Below are 20,220 nucleotides of genomic sequence, written 5' to 3'. Positions count from 1 at the left end.
GCATTACTCACGAAGAGTGGTTTAACGTGCAAAAATAGTGACATGCTGGTCTTGGAAATAAGTTACGTCATGCATTTTTCTGTATTTCAGTGAGTGACTGGCTTGCTGCAAAGGGACTGTATTTATAAATTTTACTTCCTCTTAGTTGAAAAACCTCTAGTTTTTATCTAAACTATAGCAAATATTTGGTTTCAAACAGATTTGACTAAATAAAACTGTACTTATCAGACATCTCACAGCATTGCAACTTCAGAAAATAAAAGAGGGGGGAAAAATTGGACTACTGGTGACAATTCTTGGGACCTGGCTGTGTTTTGTGCAGCAGCAGCAGCCGCCTTCCTTGGAGCAGACCCATGTCCGTGCATACAGCACAGACTTTGCCTGCTGCAGAACAGACCCCATCCTGTAAAGGCAGAGCCTGAGGAGCCAATGTGATCCTGGAAATCTTCATGTGCATGTGTGCCAGAGAAGGGGGAGAGAGAGAGAGACCTAGTGTGAAGGAGAGTAGGGGAGGAAGGCAGGCAGGGAGAGAAGGGAGCTTGCTTCACGCACTGCTGAAGGCTGTCAGAAGCAGACCATACAAGCAACAGTCTGGCTGGTGCACAGTTTAAGGGACAACAATCACTGACTTTATTCATTGAATTGCTGAAGGACAGATATGACATCCAGCTGCTGCTTCTATGTGTTCTTGCTTATTGGTACCAGAGGTAAGTGTACCTGACATTCTTTCTTGTTTTGAGCATTGCAAAGCAGATAGCTGATAAACTTCAGCAGTGGATTTTTTTAAAGAACTATGATATCTCAGTGTATTTTACGTTTCATGGCAATTATTTTTCAATAGAATCAAACTGTAATGCAGTCCCTCAAGATTACTGGCTGCATGTCGGGATCAGATATTTTTGTATTTAATGCCTTGAGAGTAACTATTAATAGTTACGAGCTGAAATTAAAAAATAAGAAACAGTTTAAACATTGTGTAAATACTTGCTGTAAATATTTAATGAAGGTACATATAGAACTGACTGATCTCAGTTGTCACAAAATCCACATTTTAGACTCAGTTCGGCAGTTTGAGACGATACTGTGCAAGTGCTACTAGAATTGGTAGTTCTCAAAGGGCAGACTGTGTTCAGGTAATAGGAATTTTCAGCATGTTAGGCAGTACAGCATGTAAAATGGAGACAACTAAATTTCGGTTTCCCTTCAGGTGCAAATCACTTCAGAGTGGTGGGAGTTACACCATACATTCTGCTTACTTTAGTAATGTTTTTCTCATTTCATTTGAGTACCTTATTTGTAAATGCTGCTTTTGACTTGATAGAGCTGTGCCTGTGAAGCTGCTGATACTGATCTGTATGTTGAATGCTCCTAATGGTTATCATTTTCTTTAGCTGTACTTATTATGTTATAAATTGCTTTCTGTCGCACAATGTCAATATTAAGATAGTGGTTTTTTAATTGAAGACGAAAATAGCTACGCTTTACAATATCAACTGTTTTGTTAAACTAATAGAAGCATAGGGTTGAATTCTGCCACCTTCTGTATTGAATAACAGCTTGCTCTCTCTCCTGCTTTTAAATTAAAGCTTTTGGGGATTGTGTGTATACAGTGCTGCTTACGATTAGTAAGGCATATTGCTCCCCATTAGGAGTTTGGGAAACAGAGCTCCACATACAGTTATTTTTATAGCTGCAAAACTTAGTTAAATCTTTTGAAAAACTTTAAGCAGTTCCCATGTGAAATACAGTATTCCATGTAGGGGGTTTCTTTGAAAACAAAGCAGCGCCTATACCATGCTCTTCGTCAGCACAACAGCCTTGATTACAACATGGAGAAAAGTAAATTTCAGAATCTAGTCGTGGAACTGGTAGCACTGAATAAGTAGCAAGGATGACTGTCTGCCCGGGGGGCTCACCCCCCTCGTGAAGGTAGCAGGTCACTTCAGGTGTGTGGCTGGCATTGCCCTGCCTGCTGCCGCATGTCTTCTCTTAGTAAACTAATCGGCTGTAATTACTGCAGCAACTGTAGTGCATGGTTGTGCCTTTAGCATTTCTTTGATTAGCTTTCTGGAGACAAAAGCTGTTTTATCTTCCTGGGCTTTGGCTAAGTGACAGAATCTCAAACAATTCATTTATCAATCATTAAGCAAAACAGAAGAAACTTAGTATCGAAAAGTATTCAAAGTGAGTTCCAAAAGGGATTTGGCAGGCTCCTTGTGAAAAACAATCACAACTCTTACTATTTTAACCCTTTCTGTTCTGTGTCTCTACGTGATGTTTTTCAATCCTACTGCTTGCACCTGCAGTTCCCTTAGCCTCTTCTTTATCATATGTTATTTTTCCTTCCCTTCCCCTCACTTTAAAATGCCTAGGAAAACTTTCTTAAAAACATCTGAACCTTGTTAGTCGTTTCGGTGCTTCATGAGGGTGACAGCTGTTTTCAAGGCCAAGATGTTTTACAGCAAATGCTTTATGTCAAATGTGGGAAAGAGACTATTCTAAACTATTTGGAAAAGTGCAAGTTTATGATTGTGCAGGAAAGTGCTCCTGTTTACATAGTTTGTAACATAATTTAAGATCCCTTCCAGATTTCTAAATAGAAAAGTGAAATTACTTCAGCCTTTGCACAAGCTCAAATAACCATTATGTAATAATAATGTTTGGTTATTTCTTTCACTTAACTTGGGCATTAATCTGACTAGCTACATTTTTACATGTATCACAAAAATTAGTATCTTTACAGAAAATCAGGGATGAAGACTAGATTTGCTGAGGAAAATTCACTCTAATGTCAGTTAGAGGGTAGGTAAAAGTCTACACAATGTTAAACTAAAGTTTTGAAAGTTTGATCCTGCAACTGCTGCTTGGGCAAGGATGTTTTCTCCTCTCCGTTAACAGCACCAGGGTCTACCTAAGTTGAAAACCTGTCTTGACTGTTTATAGCAACTCTACCAGACTTGAACCTATTGCTCTGAAATTTTATGTGCAATGTGGATCTTTTACACCTTGAACAAGAAGACAAGCAAAACTTTATCAAAATAATTTCATTTTTCCAGAATGTGAGGAATTGTTACTTTGCCTATGTTGAACGATTCGGGGAATCTTGTACTAAGCAATGCCTTTTCTCAAACAAATAAGAACTTTTGAAGTATTCCTCTACAAAATCACTGTGCCTGCGAGACAGCCTTCTGACAGGACATCCCACTAGAACTGATGAGGCTGTTCAAGCCTAGTTGCGGTAAAGTAAAAAATAACCTCTTCTAATAGATGTTACTGGATGCTAGAGATCAGTGTGACACTCATCAGAGAAAGTGCCATCAGTCATCTCAGCAAGGGTTTTCTGTTGGTGCCAAGTGTCCTAGACTTTGAAGCCATCAAATCAGACTTTGAAATGGCTGATTCCAGGTGGGGAGGCGCAGGAAGCTGAGAGGATCAGGGAGTCATACTGGTTGTGTCTAAAAGACAGAGGTGAAAATGTATTCGGAAGGACTGAATAAGGAAAATAAAAGAGACACCAAAGGGATGGGCAGATGGGGCAATGGAGCAGAGAGATGAGGGAAAAGGCTAAAGATACTTAGAAGGGAAAATGGAAATCAGAAAGACTATTAGTCAGGGAGGGCAGAGACTGAGGAAAGAGATGTGTGAGAGAGAGACGGCAGGGAACAGTGAATTAATTAAAGGAGTTCTGAGCGAGGGGAGTGAGCACTTGAAGAATGAAGTCAGAGGATGGTGAGATCAGAACTATACAGACAGAAGGGGATAAGATAATGGGAAGTAGGTAGTGATTAGGCAAGAAAGGATGGAAGTGAGTGAAGTGGCCAGGACAAGGAAAAGATGAGACTGAGCAGAAAAAGCAGCTGTGCTTGGTAGGGTGAGCACTGTGTTACAAAGCCAGAAGGAAGCTCAAGATTGTCCTGTGACTTACTGATTCCTTTCAAAATGTCTCCTCCTGCATAACACCTCTGCTCAGAGACTGGTAATTAGTGCTTTCAGAACACTCTACCCTCTCATAAACTGAAGGTCTGGAGACCTAAAGGATCTAAACTAGTGATGCAGCATGGTGTCTTGCTATAAAATGTTGCAGGAAAACTGATTTTCTCTTTTAATAATCTGAGATGTCATCTATGTTAGTGAACATTATTAATTTTGTAAATCCAGTGCTTAGGAATTGAGGCAAAAGACATGATCTTAGTTTGTCCTATGTACCCATACTGCATTTTCTTCTTGCAATAGCTCCACAAAACTCATGCTTTGTGTCCTTTATTCAAAGAATGAATCAGAAACTTATGGGGAATTATGCTGCTTTGTGACCCTATCTTCATTTGTTGAAATTAATTAATTAAGATAAAATGTGAATGGCCATTTGATTAAAGCAACCAAACTCTGCTCTGGAAAACTGATTTCTATTCCTGCCTCTTGACTCAGACAGCAATGCTCTAAATGCTTATAAATGGATAATAATTATATGGCAGATTTTCTAGGGGTTTTGCCTTGATCATCCTGATGTGGCAGCGTTCACCGCATGGCTGCCACTGACATCTATAAAAGTTGTTCTTTAAGTAGTCTTTGAAGTTGATTCTGAAAGTAGAAACCTAAAATTAGCAGAAACACTTGCCATACATATATTAATGTCTCAGCTTCCCGTCTGAGCAATAATATCGTATTCTAAACTGTAATCCAAACAATTTGTGAAGACTTAAAAATGGGAAGTCTAATTATTGTAGCTGTGTGACTGAACTAATTAGGAATTTAATATTGTAGCTTGTAAGTTGTTAGACTGTAGACTAAGCAGTAAGATGTCGGTAATTCACCAGAAGACTAATTAAAGCGTAGATCACATGCCTTTAGTGTGTTATATGAAGGTGTGTTTGCAGAAATGTATGACATTTAAAGATCTTGAGTTTGAATTCACAATTTGAACATGTGTTGCTAATAACTGATGTTGCACATAAAGTAGCTTTGTATATGCAAAGAAGCAATGCACCATATTATGTTCAATACCTTCTGTGTCTCAACGCTCGTGAGGGAACCAGCATGCAGTTGACTTGTGTGACAGTACACAAGTACACAAGACACATGTACCAGGAAGAAAGAAAGACAGAGGGGAAAACAGGGTTTTGGATAAGTCTCTGGAGCCATCAGCTGTGGCCCAGTGGGGAGATCCAGGCCTGGGAGGACAAGATGACCTCATGTCAGGGGAAGAGGAAGAGCCCAGGCGTAGTTTCTCTGATCCTATAGGACTTGCACAAATGAAATCTCTCAGCAGAGTTTATCCAGAAAGGATGTTAAATCACTCAGTCCCATATAACATAGGTCACTGTGTTCCACTCATGCGCTCTGTATTAATCCTGAGGCTTTATTTGGTCAAAATGTTTATTCTCAGTCAAGTAATTTTTATTTCCAGGGAAGAGCAAGTGTCACTACATTACTAGGAATGGCAATGGCTGTACAGCAACTGAGACCTAAAGAGGCGCACAGGTCTGTCCAAGTAGGCAACCGTTGCCTCTTTCTCCTCTGCTCTGCAGAAAAAATAAAAGCACTGGCTTGACCTGGGAGAGGAGACTTTTCCCCATCACAGATCTGATTGTTAATATTGTGCTCAGTGTAGGGGAAAAAAGCATAGTGCTTGGAAGGGGGTTGGTCATAGTATTTTTTAACTTAGAAATTTTTTTCTATTTTTATTTTTTCAGTTTCAATTAAAAAAAAAAGAGATCTAAAAATGTTCTTGAGTTCTGCCCACAACATAGTTAAAGTCAAAGTTTTTGCATATGAGGAAGAAAGGGACTAAATTAATGAATTTAAAAGCCATCTGATTGTACATCAAATGCTTTGATTAGTCTGGAGAATTTAATAGTAATACAGCCAAAAAAGATGATCTGCATTTTTAGAGGTTTGGTTCAAGAAGACCCATCTACCATAAAAATACACTCCCTGATGTCATTTTCTGGACTTCATTTCCATGTTAATACATGTGACTTAGCTGTTATATTGTCTTACCTAGAAATTACGGGCAATGGTTTTCAGAAACTAATTTTTTTCTAGTATTCAAATAACACTGCAAATCTGTAACTATTTTGGTATTTTCTTCATACTCAAAATCTGTTGTATAACAAAATCAGTTTAAGTGTTTCTCAACTAATTCCTTTCAAGTTCCTCTGGTGGCTGGTTTGAAAATACATTCATTTATAAATGCTGCTTTGTCTTTGGTATGGATTTTCAGGACCGTGCAGAAAGAGTTTCTATTTTTCCAAATACATACCAAAAATGGTTATTGGATAGTTGGCTTTTTTACAACCCTAAGATTTATATGTCACGTGAGGTCTTTCTTTTTCTTACTATGTTTTAGAAAAAATATTTTAAAATAAATATAGATTAATTCTACAGCACACCTTCCTATATTTTTTTTTTAGTTTTATCACTATTTTGCTTTTTTTTTAATTTTTAATTTTTTCATTTACATATTCACTGCTTTCACATCATCATTTAACTAGATTGGTTTCTTACTCAGAAATATTTCTTGGGTTTATGGGTATGCAGCTTTGGAGAAAATAACAGATTTTTTACACTGCTTTAAGTACTGGGATATGATCTCATAATTTACAAATACTTTATTGTGATATAATTATCTTACTCAAGCCATTAAAAAAATGTGGCCAGATTGTCATGTCTGATAACACAAAAAACCTCTTATTGAAGTTAAGTATCGTAACAAAAATTCTCCATTTAAGACGTGAAGTTTTAAGATTTACTCTCTGAATATGTCTAGCAACAAGCTGTACATTTTATCTAGGGAAACATTTGGAGCTAAGAACCTTTAATGTACCTTCACTGAGTAAATTACAGGTAATCGTGTAGGTCAAATAAAGCAAGAACCTTACAGTTAAAAAAAAAAAAAAAGGAGGTACTGTCTTTAATACGATAGACATTGAAAGTACACTGACACTTTGACTTTAGAACATAAATGTCTTCTCACAACTCGCTGTGTGTGATTTGAAGTTAGTAAAGCATTTAACTACAATACTTTTAAAGCCTTGGGAAAAGCTGTGTTCTGATGCTTCTTCTTCTCAGTCCGCTTTCCACATCATGATGCAGCTATCACAAGAATCTCTTATGATTCCTCATGAGACCAGGCCTGTATTTGCCTTTATTTGCCTAGGCACTCTTCTGTATGTCTTGTCCAGAAGTGCCCTCTGTCTGAGTCAACCATTTAGATATGGAATGAACAGAGATTGAGAGAAAGGTATCGCAGGACCAAGGTGATGCATTGGAGCAAACCTTTCCTCCTCCCAGCCTGGTATCCTGCCTTGTGTGCCACGCTTTTGATGGATCAGGATACTCTGACTGAAGCTGTGTTTCCCAGAGCATGCTCTCACTTATGTTAACAATGAGAAAACACTTGGTGTCAGGAGCAGACATCATCGTCTCTTGATTTAACTGAAGTGGGGTTGAAAGGAAGAGAAGGAGGAGCTATAGACTATATGGAGGTGGAATCCATCAGTAATCTATGCAAAAATATTGTTCAGCCAAACTCCATTTAAAATGGAGACACACTTCTGAATGTTGTTTCTTGTTATCTTTTCCAACCTAGTTGGGATATCCCAATAACCTACACATATGTACTGCTAATACAGCATTTCTTTATGCACATTAATATAAGTATAAAATCTGAAAGTTATAATTAAAAAATCTATTACTCCTAATTTGGATGCACGTTTTTATATAACCTGCAAAAAAAGAAATAAGTCAGATGTCTCTAGTCATGGAGTCCAAACAGAGGTTTTTCCCAACCTAAATGATTCTGTGGATCTGTGGTTTGACCAGCTAACATTATTCCCTTTAAGAAAATCAAAAATCCTATTATCTTGAGATAATTTCTGTTTTTTTGCACTTTAATTGGAGCATCACAACTTATAGTTGTGAGTTATGTGTACTCATAGTGAAATAGAGTAGAGAGAGGAAAACTTGTGATTTTTAAATTGAACCCAATGTTAATGAGTCAGAATCCAATAATAATGCATTTATTTAAACATAGTCTATAAATTGATTTTTCACAAAATAGTTCAGTGAGCTCTTAGAGAACAAATTCTCTAACATAGTTTCAAGTTATTTTACTTCAAAACAGAACAACCAAGAGTTCCATATTTTCTAATACTTCAGGAGGGTAGAATCTCACAGATTTATAGGGCACCACCACATACCAAATCTGAACTTGTAGTGCTATATAAAATTTAAATTCTTAATAGTTATAAAAGGTTCTTAGTAACAAAAATATGTGAATAAATAAAATGCACCAGATAATCTTGCCTCAGGGTCACCAAGAAATAATATATTTTTATTGTTCCAAAATTAAAATTAAGTATCCTTCAGAGTTCACTTAAAGCCATGCTGGCTTAGTTCCATTGTAAGAACTATCATTATGCTCCTTTTAGTCTTTATTAAAGCCACAATGAATGAAGGGGAAAAAAAAGAAAAGAAAAAGAAAAACAAATGATTATGTTTCCTGTTTCAAATACTTTGTGTAGGGCTCCCAAAACATTTCTCTTTCTGGAGTCTCAGAAAAAGCATACCTGAGATTATTTTTCAAAGATTTATTTAAGACTGTGTTACTTGAGAGAAGAGGGAAAATATTGTGGCATTTGAAATTGTGGCTGATAGTGCATCTTGCTTAGTTGAAGTGCCTGTATAGCAAAATAAGAGACTAGAGAACAAAAGAAGATGGAGAAAGAGAAAATAGAATCTCCCACTGCCACCCTTCAGGTTCTTTTCCTCATACTGTGTCTGGGCTCACTGTTCTCAAACTTATTTTTCTATTGTCAGCATTGCAAGATGTTCATTCTACCATGTTGGAGTTTTGTGGGGTTTTTTCCCCATCCCAAGAGCATACCAAATTTTAAATACATTGCATAATTTAGCCATAATTTGTGGGGGTTTTTGAGTGGGAATGTGTAGACAGACAACAGGAAAAAAAAAAGAAAGACAGGATTGCCCTATTTGACCTAAGAAAAGTTAGACAAAGGGTTATGGTCTTTCGGGTTGTTTTCTGTTATGAGGAGAAGTTAAAGATAGTCACATAATTCTTTGCTATTCTGCTTATTTGCAAATACTGTATTCTCAGACCATCCTACAATTTGAATATCAGCAAGTAATTTCCCGTTCATTGCCTTTGTAATTTTAGCTTTCTAATTACCTTTCTAATTGCAGTTTTCTCTTAAGGCTTTGCTCCAAGTACTTTCTGTCTCATCTCCTGAATTTCCTTTTACTTCCATGCTTGAGTGTACACAAACTCTTCTCCTGTATATGATATTGTGTCATGGAGTCACTTAAATCCACCTTTTATTTATGGAAACTTGAGAGACATATTACAAATGTCTGTTGTTCGTTAACTTAAATAATTTAGTTTTCACAAATCACTGTTTCACTTTTGCTTACTTTACACATGGCTGACTGAGTTAACTTGTTGAAAGCAGGCTGAAATTAACTTCTTTACACTAGTCTCTAACTACCCTCATCATGTGTTTAAATTCAGAATTCTAGTTATCTAGATGAGGTGAACAATTGGTGCTTGAGGGACACCAATGTATTGATAAACATTTATCTTTAATCTTTTCGGCTAAAGTAAACTCCTTAGTGGTTATGAGAAAGAATCAACTCCTGGGAGAGGAGTCTTCCTTGATTTTGATAGCTAACCATTGCCTTTCTAGGCCTTCCAGGTGGGATGGTACTGACTAGCACTGCGTATTTAACTGTGCTAGTTAAAGGCACATTGGTGCCTTCATTTTTATTCAATATCTAATGCCACCTGAGCAAAACCCTAGTGTTTCGTGTGTGCATCTTTAGACTTGATGTTGCTCTGCTGTGAAAAAGAAATAAGTGAAATTAAGAAGTTACACTGATGCAAAAAGGCACAGGGGTAGGTAAAGAAAAGCTTCCCTTGATGTACTTTCTATTGGAAATCACATCAGAATACACAGATAGAACTTATTTCTAAACGGAAATAATAATCAGATATAATTTAAATTCTGTTTATTTGGAAGAAAGGAGGAAGTGAAGCAACAGAAAGGTTTGACTCTGTTCATTACTTTATGTCTTTGTTAGACATCATGCTGAACCCTCATCCTCTGGGAATGCCCTACAGAATTTGAGGTTTTGGATACAATTCATTTTACTACGTGTTGGGACTTTTGCAGGTATTATTATCTCCTTCAACTCTTTCTGCGCATCAGAATCTCTTTATTCCAAGTTCTGTGCAAGCAGAACAAAGCCACAAATTAAAAAAAGTATAAGAGCCAAATCCTCTGGCAAGATGCCATGTGACTGGTCCGAGTTGCTCTACTGGCATTTTCTGGCCCTGGAGTGGACTTGACTGGCGGTTAGACAAGAAAGATCTTTCAATCCTATAAGTGGATTAATTTCAACTGAATTATCTGTGGTGTAACCAATAACTAGCTTCAGTGATGTTAGAGATTGGAGGTGATATTTTCAAAAAGAGAGTACAAGTTTTCTGCTTTGGAAGATGATTCTGAAATGAAAACATGGTGTTAGCCACAGCAAGATATAAAGGTACTGTGTGACATTAAAATAAAAATAATTACCAGATTGGCATGTAACAGTCATAATAGATGCACCTTCTTTGCTAAAATCCTTTGCACTGTATTGTGTTTAATGAAAGCAAACATAAACCTAGGTGTGTAGTTCAAGTACTACATATTCCTAGAATGACATCCAATATGGTCTACTAAAGATAAATATAATGCAATAAAACTGAAAATGTAATTCTTGTTGCAAAAGAAACAGCTAAACATAAAAAAATTGCTAGTGTTTTAGAAATTACTCTGTTGCAGCCATTTGATATTCTGAATAAATGCCACTGTGTCACTTGCACCCAACAAAATCTAATATTACAAACATGATGCATATGCAACACATATGTTTAGAAAAGGCTATAGGGTGAACAATTACGATAGCAGAGGAGCAAATTACAGAAAAGGCAATGTGGTGATAATAGTTTAATTATACTTCTGTGAGGATCCTGTACAGATGTTTAAATCTTTTAAGCTACTGATGCTAAAGTACCTATCACCTCGAGACCAAGCTCTATTTTGGTCTACAAATTTTGCCCAAGGGGCAAAACAATGTGTGTACATTAAACAGCACTAAGGTTCAAGTGTATAAACAAAACATCTGTTTTGTTCTTGCATGAAACTAGAATTTTTTCAATATGCTACTTATGTACAGTTTAAAAATTATTTTTATTAACATTTAAATAATATGGGATTTCTGTTATGTATTCCCAGAAATCACTAGGAAGCTTTTCCCAAGTGAAGAATCCAGTTTAGGAGAGTTTCTATAAAGGCATATATTGAAAAAAGAAGTGGATTTTCACTAATGAAGTTGTAGTAGGTTAAAAAAATCATGAGAAAGTTAACTTTTTTATTTCTATCCTGGCTTAACTTCATCCTTGTCCCAGTCATAAATTACTCAAAAATCCCTTGTTTAGTGGGAAGAAGCTGAAAAATCTGTACAAACCCAGAAAAATTAATGTAAGAAAGAATTAAATATCATTCACTTCTAGATATTCTTGTAATGGTAAAATTTAGACAACAAATTATTTTTAAAAAGTTTTTAAGATGTCATATCTTCTTTTCTGTCATTTGGTGATTTGAATGCTTCTGATCAAAGTTGTTCAGCCACTTGTCACTTGATTTTCTTTGAAAATTAAGGTTATAGGGCCTATGAGGTCTGTTCTATATTGTGCTAAAGGTTTTTCAAAGCCAGTTCACCTGCCTTTAACATACCTTTCAGCAGAAGGGGATATTTTTTAATCATCTTGAAGTATTCAGACACAAAAATGACAGGCAAAATCGATTTCAACTTCAATGTTTCTTTCGTTGACTCCTTCTGTTTTAGTTGAAGAAAACATTCTGTTTCAAAGCAAGTATTTCAAAAGAATATTTTCAGTCTTCTCTTGATCCAGCCCATCTCCCAGTGTGTCTACAGGTACAGCAATTAAAATAAGTTATTGGAGCGTGGGAAAAATCCCATCATTTTTGCATTAGTCTCTTTGATAACCTGGGCTTTTTTAGGTAAAATAACTTTCCATCAGAGTAAGTACAGGGTGAATTCTTCCTTGCCATGATCGTTATTTGGTCCTTGGCATCTAAGGACCCTTTTTTAAAACAATTGGATTTCCTCAGCCCCAGTACTTTTAAACTACTAACTCAATCAAAGTGAAGAAAACATGTTAGCTTATTTGACTGGTGCAATTCATGAATCATTTTGGACTCATGGCAATGGGTTTCATGCAAGTCAAATGCTTGAAAACACAAAAATATTTTCCTGATATTATGATATGCCTTTATTTGAATCTATATCCAATACAGCTGAGACTGGTGTGACTAATAGGTACCAGGCAACGAGTAATGTTGCTTTGATTAGTTTAATTGCTTATGACTCAGTTGAATCAGGCCAGTACTGTTCCCATACAGAGTCATACTGACTTGTTTTATGGAAGCTACAAGTAATTGTGCTAAGTCTCCATTCTTACAGTGCACATGTCCCTTTATTTGGTTTCTCAAACAGTGCTTGTGACCCAATCTCTCCATTTCAAAGAATGCACTAAACCAGCAAGCTTAATGAGTCAATTTATTTGGAAGGAAAGCCATGTTCTCCTGGGAACATCTTGTTCTTGGCTTTCCCAAATGCATTTCTTCTTTTTATTTCATTATATGAGAGCTTAAAGAGGGGCTACCATGTTCTTTCTCCAGTTATTCTGCATCCATGCAACAAAGGAAAGAGCCCTACCATCTATACTAGATGACAACCCAACTCTTACTTATTCCTTTAACAAGGGAAAGCAGAGTTAATTTAGTCTTGTATTTAAAGACTAGCAGGAGAAGTTATCCACTTTCCCCTTCACTGCAGGTGTCTGCTATAGCAATAAGTGTCTTAAAGCAGCAGGTCTGGACAAGCTTAAAAGGTACATGGCATGAATTCTTTTCTTTTTGAAAGTTTGAGAAGAACTGGGGGATGGTGGGGGACCTTAAGTACGTGACAGTCAGAAATATTATATTGCAGAATCATGAAGATGCAGTACTAGGGAGAACATTTTTCTATATTGAGACATTTTTCTATATTGTAAGAAAGATGCTTGATTGTGGGTCTGCTTTTTGTATTGATATTGGTTCACCTATTTATTTTTTATTTGTTCTAAAAACATTGGAAATATTTTAATATTTATACTGATCACTATGAGAAAAAAATTTGCTTGTACAGAATAGGTGGAATGCATGCAATTATCTCTATGTCAGCGGAAGGTAGCAGGAAGTATAAAAAGAAGAGGCCTTTTTACTTGGACATACATGTAAAAGCAAACCTTCTGATATAAGCAAGTCTGTCACAGGTTTATCACTTTTCCTCTTCTTTCAGCTGCTAAAAAAAAAAATTGAAAAAGAAACAAGATGCAACAAGAGCAGTTCAATCTTTTAATAGTGGAAAATCAATCAAATGTAGAAAATTCAACATCTTTAATACTGCATCACAAACATAGAGTGACAGTTCATTGTCTTGGCATGATAAACTACAATGTCAGTCAAGTCTGTATTTGCAAAATAATAAGCACAAATTTTAGTTGCTGCTGCTGTATTGCTATTTTTATCAATTTCCTCACATAAAAGACAGTGTGTTTACTTCCTTGATGCAGAACATAATTGTTTGGACATTATCTAGCATTTTACAATTAATTTTACTCTCTTATCTCCTGTCTACCTTTGTCAGCTTTGCCAAATATTTCCTCAGAGAGTTGGTGTTTTTCCACACATAAATCTCCTGCAATCTGCAGAGTCCAAACTTCTGTCTTTTTTTGCATAAACAAAGTGATGTTAACAAGTCAGTGGACAAAGACCAGTGCTTTCAATGATTGTATAACTAGTATGAACTGTTGAGTTTTGATGTCTTAGTATCTCCTTTCCCAGGCAGATATTTACATGCCAGGGTAATCCAACATAGCAAAATATGAGTAATGCAGAGGAATAGATATCATCAAGGCTATAAATGTACAGAGAATTCAAAACATTAAACACTATGAGTGAGTTATTCTTTGTGGAAGAGTATAGATTTCTAAAATGCAACAGCAAATCCCTTAATTAGTTCAGGAATTAATACTATTTGACTAATGAATAATAATTCTTGGAACATGGTGTAAAATTCCATTGAATGGTACTGTGAGAAAATAAATGGTGTCATTTGAAATTTAAACTGCATGGAGATCAGTCCCTTTAAGCACGAGTTCAGATCAGTTTAAATATGTCTCCAGTGTGTAGGGTAAAAAGCTTGACAGGGTAAGCACAACTGATCTACTGCTTCTATAATGGATTGCAGAGTAAGAGGCTGATGGTTAGTTTTGGATGTTTTCATTTATGTTTAATTTTCCCACATTGGTGTCTTTTACCAGACATTTCATTAGCTACTTAGATTATAGCAAATAACTTCACTAAAGGGAGCCTCAGTTTCCTGCTCAGCTTTTTGCAGAAAGACACTAAGTACTACACATACCCTGTTTGCTTAACATTATGTCTGCATAAGATTTTTTTGCTACTTGTTTTCTGAGTGGAACAAGTTAATGGTAATGTTCTGAATACAAGTACAGAACAGCATAAATCTTTATGAACAATGTGCAAGTGTGAATTCACCCTGGGATTAGGATGTAGCTTTATTTTTGGTACCTATACATAAAAGGCATGAGGAACTAAGGCTCTTTGAGTAATTGCATGGGTTACACAGTTGTGGATAAAAGCAAATCAACTTTTCAAAATCATATGGTGGTTGTTAGCTGGAACATATAACTTTCTATGCAGGGAGCTTTTGACAGTATAGGTAATTCTGTACATATGGAAATAACAGGATATTTATCTCAGTTTTCTGCAGCTACTGCTCTTACATTTCAAATAGTTGTAAAAAACACTGTCAAGGGCTTAACTGGAAGAAGGTTCTTCCAGAAGAGACTCCTTAAGAATCTGAAATATTTGATACAATTTCAGGTGATTTCCCTTAGTCCAAGGGAAAAATGAGTGCAAAAAATCAGGTGTTGTGAAAAAGCATATTCCTTTTTAGTCTGAGAAAGTTGTGTGAAAGATTAAACTTTGACTTATGAAAATAGCCTGGAAAAATAGTGGTAGGTATCAAAAGTAGCAGATTACTATCTGAATAGGCATCACATCCCAGTTAATAAAGTTTGTATAGAGTATTTCAAGTGCTCTAAGACAGCAATGAAATTTAAAATATAATTTGTATTAGAATTTTTTTTTTGTAACAGCATCCTTTAAGTCAAATGATAGCTATAATAAGAAAGTGATATTCCTATTTGAAAGTACTTCAAAAATGTGAACCGAACAAATTTCATTCTAGAATAATTTAAAATCCTCTCCATAGTATACTCCTGGGAAGAAATTGGTCTTGTATGACAAGAAATCTGACTTGGCACCCTGCAATCCGTTACAGAAGCGGTAGATCAGTTGTGCTTACCCTGGAAAAAGTGGTGGTGGCAGAATTTGTCCCTAAGGCATCAGGCAACTGCAAATGTAGGTAATTGCAGTACAGAGAGTCGAAGGACAGGGGACAGGTAGACGACTCCAGCTGCCTTGGCTGTCCCTCATCAGCATCACTCTGCCTTTCCCCTCAGCACTGCTTGAATGAAGTCCTGTGTTCTGTGAAACTACTTCCTAAAAAGCATGGGCTTAGCAGAACAACATCTGTATATGTAAACTTCACATTGATAGATTTTAAGCAGTATCTCCACATTTTTTGGACCAGACTGACAACTCTTCCAAAGGATTCATAACGGCATCTTTATGTTGTCTTACTCATTTTTCAGCAAAACTGTGTCACAGATTTGATCTTAATTGTCTTGCTCTTTGATCCTTTCCCGGTTTACACCTAGAAACTGCTTTAAAATGAGAATTAAATAAAAAATATATGTCTGATTTGTATAAAAGGACCTCTCTATCTGGGTCTAAAATTTCAGCACAAATGAATATCACAGAATGGTGTGGGTTGGGAAGGACCTTAACAATCATCCAGTTCCAACTGCCCTGCCACAGACAGGGATACCTATAACTTATCTGGTATATTGCTATCATTAATTAATTTCTAGTGCAAAGAGAAACAATCCTTTAAAATAGTGGCCTTAGGTCATTTGTCTTGTATGACTAACCTTTTGATCTTATTAGGAGGATGAATGGGGAGGAATTACCTGTTTGCTGTGTATCAAAGGAAATTTTAATTAGCTAACAATATAACAGTTTTTTGCCAAGTTTAACAATTATTTCATATACTAATTGTAATTGAATGTCCAATGAACTAATATGTATTTGTTGCTTGATACTCACATTCAAATGTAAATGAGTATTTATAAAAGCATAACATCAAATATCTTTAAACACATCACAAAGTAAGCATATTTTTTTTTGTTCCCATTTAGTCATCTGTGACTCTTTGGAAGATCATGTTTCTGGAACTGGGGTCAGGTGCCCCCTGGGCTACTTTCCGTGTGGCAACATCACAAAGTGTTTGCCCCAGCAACTTCACTGTAATGGTGAGGATGACTGTGGGAATCAGGCCGACGAAGAAAACTGTGGTACGTGGTTGAGACTTTTCTCTGTGTCTAGCACCTGTAGTCACCCATGCAGCACTCATACAAAACAGAAGACTATACAGTGTTAGGAACAGAAACGTAACATGCTTTGCAGAAGACGCAGCAGGTCTGCTTTAGCTAATAAAACCACCCAACAAGTCATTTGTTAGGTGAGAAGAATGGATCACATTTTTCTTTGTATATGGTATCGGTTTATCCAGTTTTATCCCTGCTTTGAACTTGTTTGCACATGGCATTTTGATGTGTACAAATGGATGTGTGTGATCTGTCAAAGATCGCTGCTGAGAAGTAAATGTGTGCTCCAACACAGTTTATGTAAAGCTTAATGTGACTTAACATAATTTAGAGGAATTGTTAAGGGTTTTCAGAAATCGCTTATGTCCTTATTTGAGAGAAACACATCTGCATGAGTGTACTACACAAGCTGCACTACCAGCAGGCTTTGGGTTTTGAAAATGTAAAAATTTCAGGGAATACACACAGTCAGGTCATTTCTGCATGTTGTTATGATCCTTATCACTTCTGGCCCCTCTGGATGTTAGCTGTGAGCTGGACTTGGCTTGTCAAGTCCTGATCCTACCCTACTGTAAACTGGGTAGGATCAGGATATAGGCTTTGCGTGGGCACTTACCCGTCCACGCTGCTTATTTGTGAGCATGGCCCTGGCACAGCTTTAGTTTGTGCTGAGCCTCATCTCTTCCACAATGTTTGGATACAGCTTAGAGGTGGCACAGACCTGGGATAGTCTGGAAAGGGGCTCCTATATGTTGAGAGAAGAGAGCTTGGCCATTTGGTTGTGATCTAAGACCACGGGGAGAGAAAATAAGCCATGACACATTTTATTTATTGGTATTGTCATCTTACTAACAGCCTACATATTTTCAGAGGTACTCTCCAGAGCTGCTGATCCATGGCAGATGGGGAAACTAGGCTTCCTATTCCTTAGTAGTTTGCCTGTAGCCATGGAGGACAGCCAGGTGCCTGATGCCCTGCCTCACACGTTGCCTCCAGCTCTCTGGAGCCAAGCAGGTGAACTGTTTACCTGTCCCAGCCAGGCATGTTGCCATCAGATCTGGGTGAGAGGAGTGGGATTTTGTAGTTTTATGTCATTTAGTGATACTATAAACTTACTTTCTGTTGTAATTAATCAAAATCCTGAACAAAAATTGCTCATTCTGTTCTTTTCCTGTAATCATCTTGGCATAAAGTGGCAGAAATTGCTGATGGTGTTGCCCTCTTATGTTTCAGAAGTCCAAGGTCCATAAACCATGTTTTATACATGTTTAATTTCTGTATAATACCACAAGGTCTACTGTACAAGGACTTGCTGAAAGCATACAGCTTGATATAATGCCAATTAGGATATACACAGTTTTGTAATGGGAAGTACAAGACAGTATAGAATCACAGAATCATTTAGGCTGGAAAAGAACTGTAAGATCATTGAGTCCATTAATCAAAGAGAGCTCTTCACTTCTAATCTGTATCATTACTGATACAGAACTGAGGTATTCTTGGATTACCAAAAACAAATTTCAAAAATTCAATTAGGACTAACATGGATTGGCAATGAGCAGGGACAGTGTTGCAAGAAGGGATTTATTACTGAACCCTGAAACAACAAACAAGCTTCATCGAGTCCTTAGTATTGCCTTAGTGTTCTTTTATAGGAAGGAACATACAAGACAATTCAGCTGCAATATTGAATCCTCTTCTGTGTCTAGTAATTCAAGAATGAGTTAGCCTTGATTTCTGAAAACCTAAATTATAAAAGATGAAGAGTCATTGTATTGACTTATTGGGAAAACTATACTATTGATGTTTTTCTCATATCTTGACCCCCTATTCTTATTTAGAAATGCATACCATGTATAACAGATTAATGTAATATTCAGCAGTAATATTTTCTCAAAAATTGGTATTGCAGTCAAACTTCATTGTTCGGTTAAAGGAAGAGTCACTTCCTTTCCTGAAAATATGGAATGTCCTGATGAGATTTTCTGCAATGCCTCTACACTGTAGTAAGTGTGGGGATCTTTGTGGGATAACTCGGTTTTGTGACTATTCATCTTGCTTAAAATACAAGAAAGGAAGCCTCAGTGATTATCTCCTGAAACAAAGAAACAATGACTTTTTTTTCCCCTGAAGTTTCCCAGGACCACCTCAGCATGACTGGCTTGTGTCAGCAGTTATATCTGGCTCCTTCTACCCATTTTTTAAATTTACAACTAGTTTTCAGTTGAAGTCATTACTCCTGGTTACAGAAAAGAAATTAAAAATTAAATTATTCCAGTACAGTAATTGTTTCATGCAGTACCATTAAAAATTTTAATCTCATCCACAAGGTATTCTAATTAAGTAGCTCAACTTTTAAATTCCTGAACACTTTTTCATCAATTTGAATGAGAACTTTGAGATGGCAAATCTACAAGGTTCAACTCAACAAGCGTGGGAAGGAAAAATCGGTGTAGACCCTCAAAGGAATTAAGAAATACTTTTTTTTTTTTTTAATGCATGTATCTCAAACAAAGCTAGATAAACCAACTGCTTTACTAACAATTTCTTTGGTAATGATAAAGCACAGTAAAACCAGTATTATAATATAAGGAAAAAGAAAGTAAAATTATGTCACAGACTGTAGTTCTTCCTGTGATGGAAAGAACAATATGTTGAAGAAGAAAAGGAAAAAACCCACACTTCTTTTGAAAGTATAATACTGCTGTTTGAAAACAAAACAAAACAAAAAAACAACAGATGCTCTAAACACAAGAAAATTCAATATCCAACCATTCAATAGAAGCCCTTAATTGTGCTGAATATTAGCAGCAACTGCAATTACTGAAATAACAGTTATAAGAAACATCAGTGAATGAAATAAGAAGAGAAGCAACTAGCATAAAAAGCACATGTAGGTCTTTCAAGAGAGTTACTTTATAAAACTGTTTGAATGCCCTTGAAACAAAAAGGCAGCAGTGCAAAAGAGACCAACATTATAGGAGCCTCTGAAAATAACAAAACATGTCACTCCAACTATCTTGTAGCAAGTCCATCTCTTTTTTCTTTTATTTCGGAAATTTGTCTCATTCCCCTCTTCATTCCTATAGAAACATTTATTGTTGTAATCTTCGAGATAATTTGCAGTATTAATCCTGTTTCAGACACTGTGTGTGCCTGGTAACAGCAAAACATCATTATAAATATTACAAACTAAACCAAATCCTCATTGAGAGATGTGTGCTCAGATGTGCTGTAATCACTGTTCATATCCAGCCTCGGCACATAAAGATTGGCTTTGTGGTGTTCTCTTCAATTCTACTTCCTCTTTCACTTCCACCATCCTCTCCATGTCCAAATAATAAACATAAAAGTAAGGTCCAGAGAAGTGAAATGACCTCAAATTAGGACCATAGGTAGAGCTGAGAAGAGACTCTATATCTCAGACTGCTGTGTTAGTGCTTAACCTCAGGGTGGGGACATTGGGAGGCTCTCCTTGATCTATTGCTAGATAACCTTAAATGTGCATGGAAAATACAATCTTATCTTTTTAACTTGAAAACATAGTCCATCAAGTA

General features: G+C 36.4%; 1 protein-coding gene across 5 annotated transcripts in view; it reads left to right on the top strand.

The window, feature by feature from the left end:
• The first annotated feature begins 276 nt into the window (after positions 1 to 276).
• LOC113997593 (electron transfer flavoprotein-ubiquinone oxidoreductase, mitochondrial) overlaps positions 277 to 20,220 on the top strand; it is a 68,541-nt gene continuing 48,597 nt past the window's right edge. For 2 of the 5 annotated variants that reach the window (XM_039381545.1, XM_027739583.2), the window contains exons 1-2: positions 277 to 707; positions 16,475 to 16,630. In XM_039381545.1, coding sequence (XP_039237479.1) covers positions 659 to 707; positions 16,475 to 16,630 — 205 coding nt within the window. In that variant the 5' untranslated portion in view covers positions 277 to 658. The remainder of the gene's footprint in view (positions 708 to 16,474; positions 16,631 to 20,220) is intronic. The other 3 variants (XM_027739582.2, XM_039381546.1, XM_039381547.1) reach the window with 3 other exon arrangements.

This window comes from Pipra filicauda, unplaced genomic scaffold, assembly GCF_003945595.2.
Source record: "Pipra filicauda isolate LSUMZ 115617 unplaced genomic scaffold, ASM394559v2 scaffold22_size4397567_pilon, whole genome shotgun sequence".
NCBI classification, from domain to species: domain Eukaryota; kingdom Metazoa; phylum Chordata; class Aves; order Passeriformes; family Pipridae; genus Pipra; species Pipra filicauda.
Note: the sequence above shows the minus strand (reverse complement) of the source record. Positions and strands in the feature narration are given on the sequence as shown.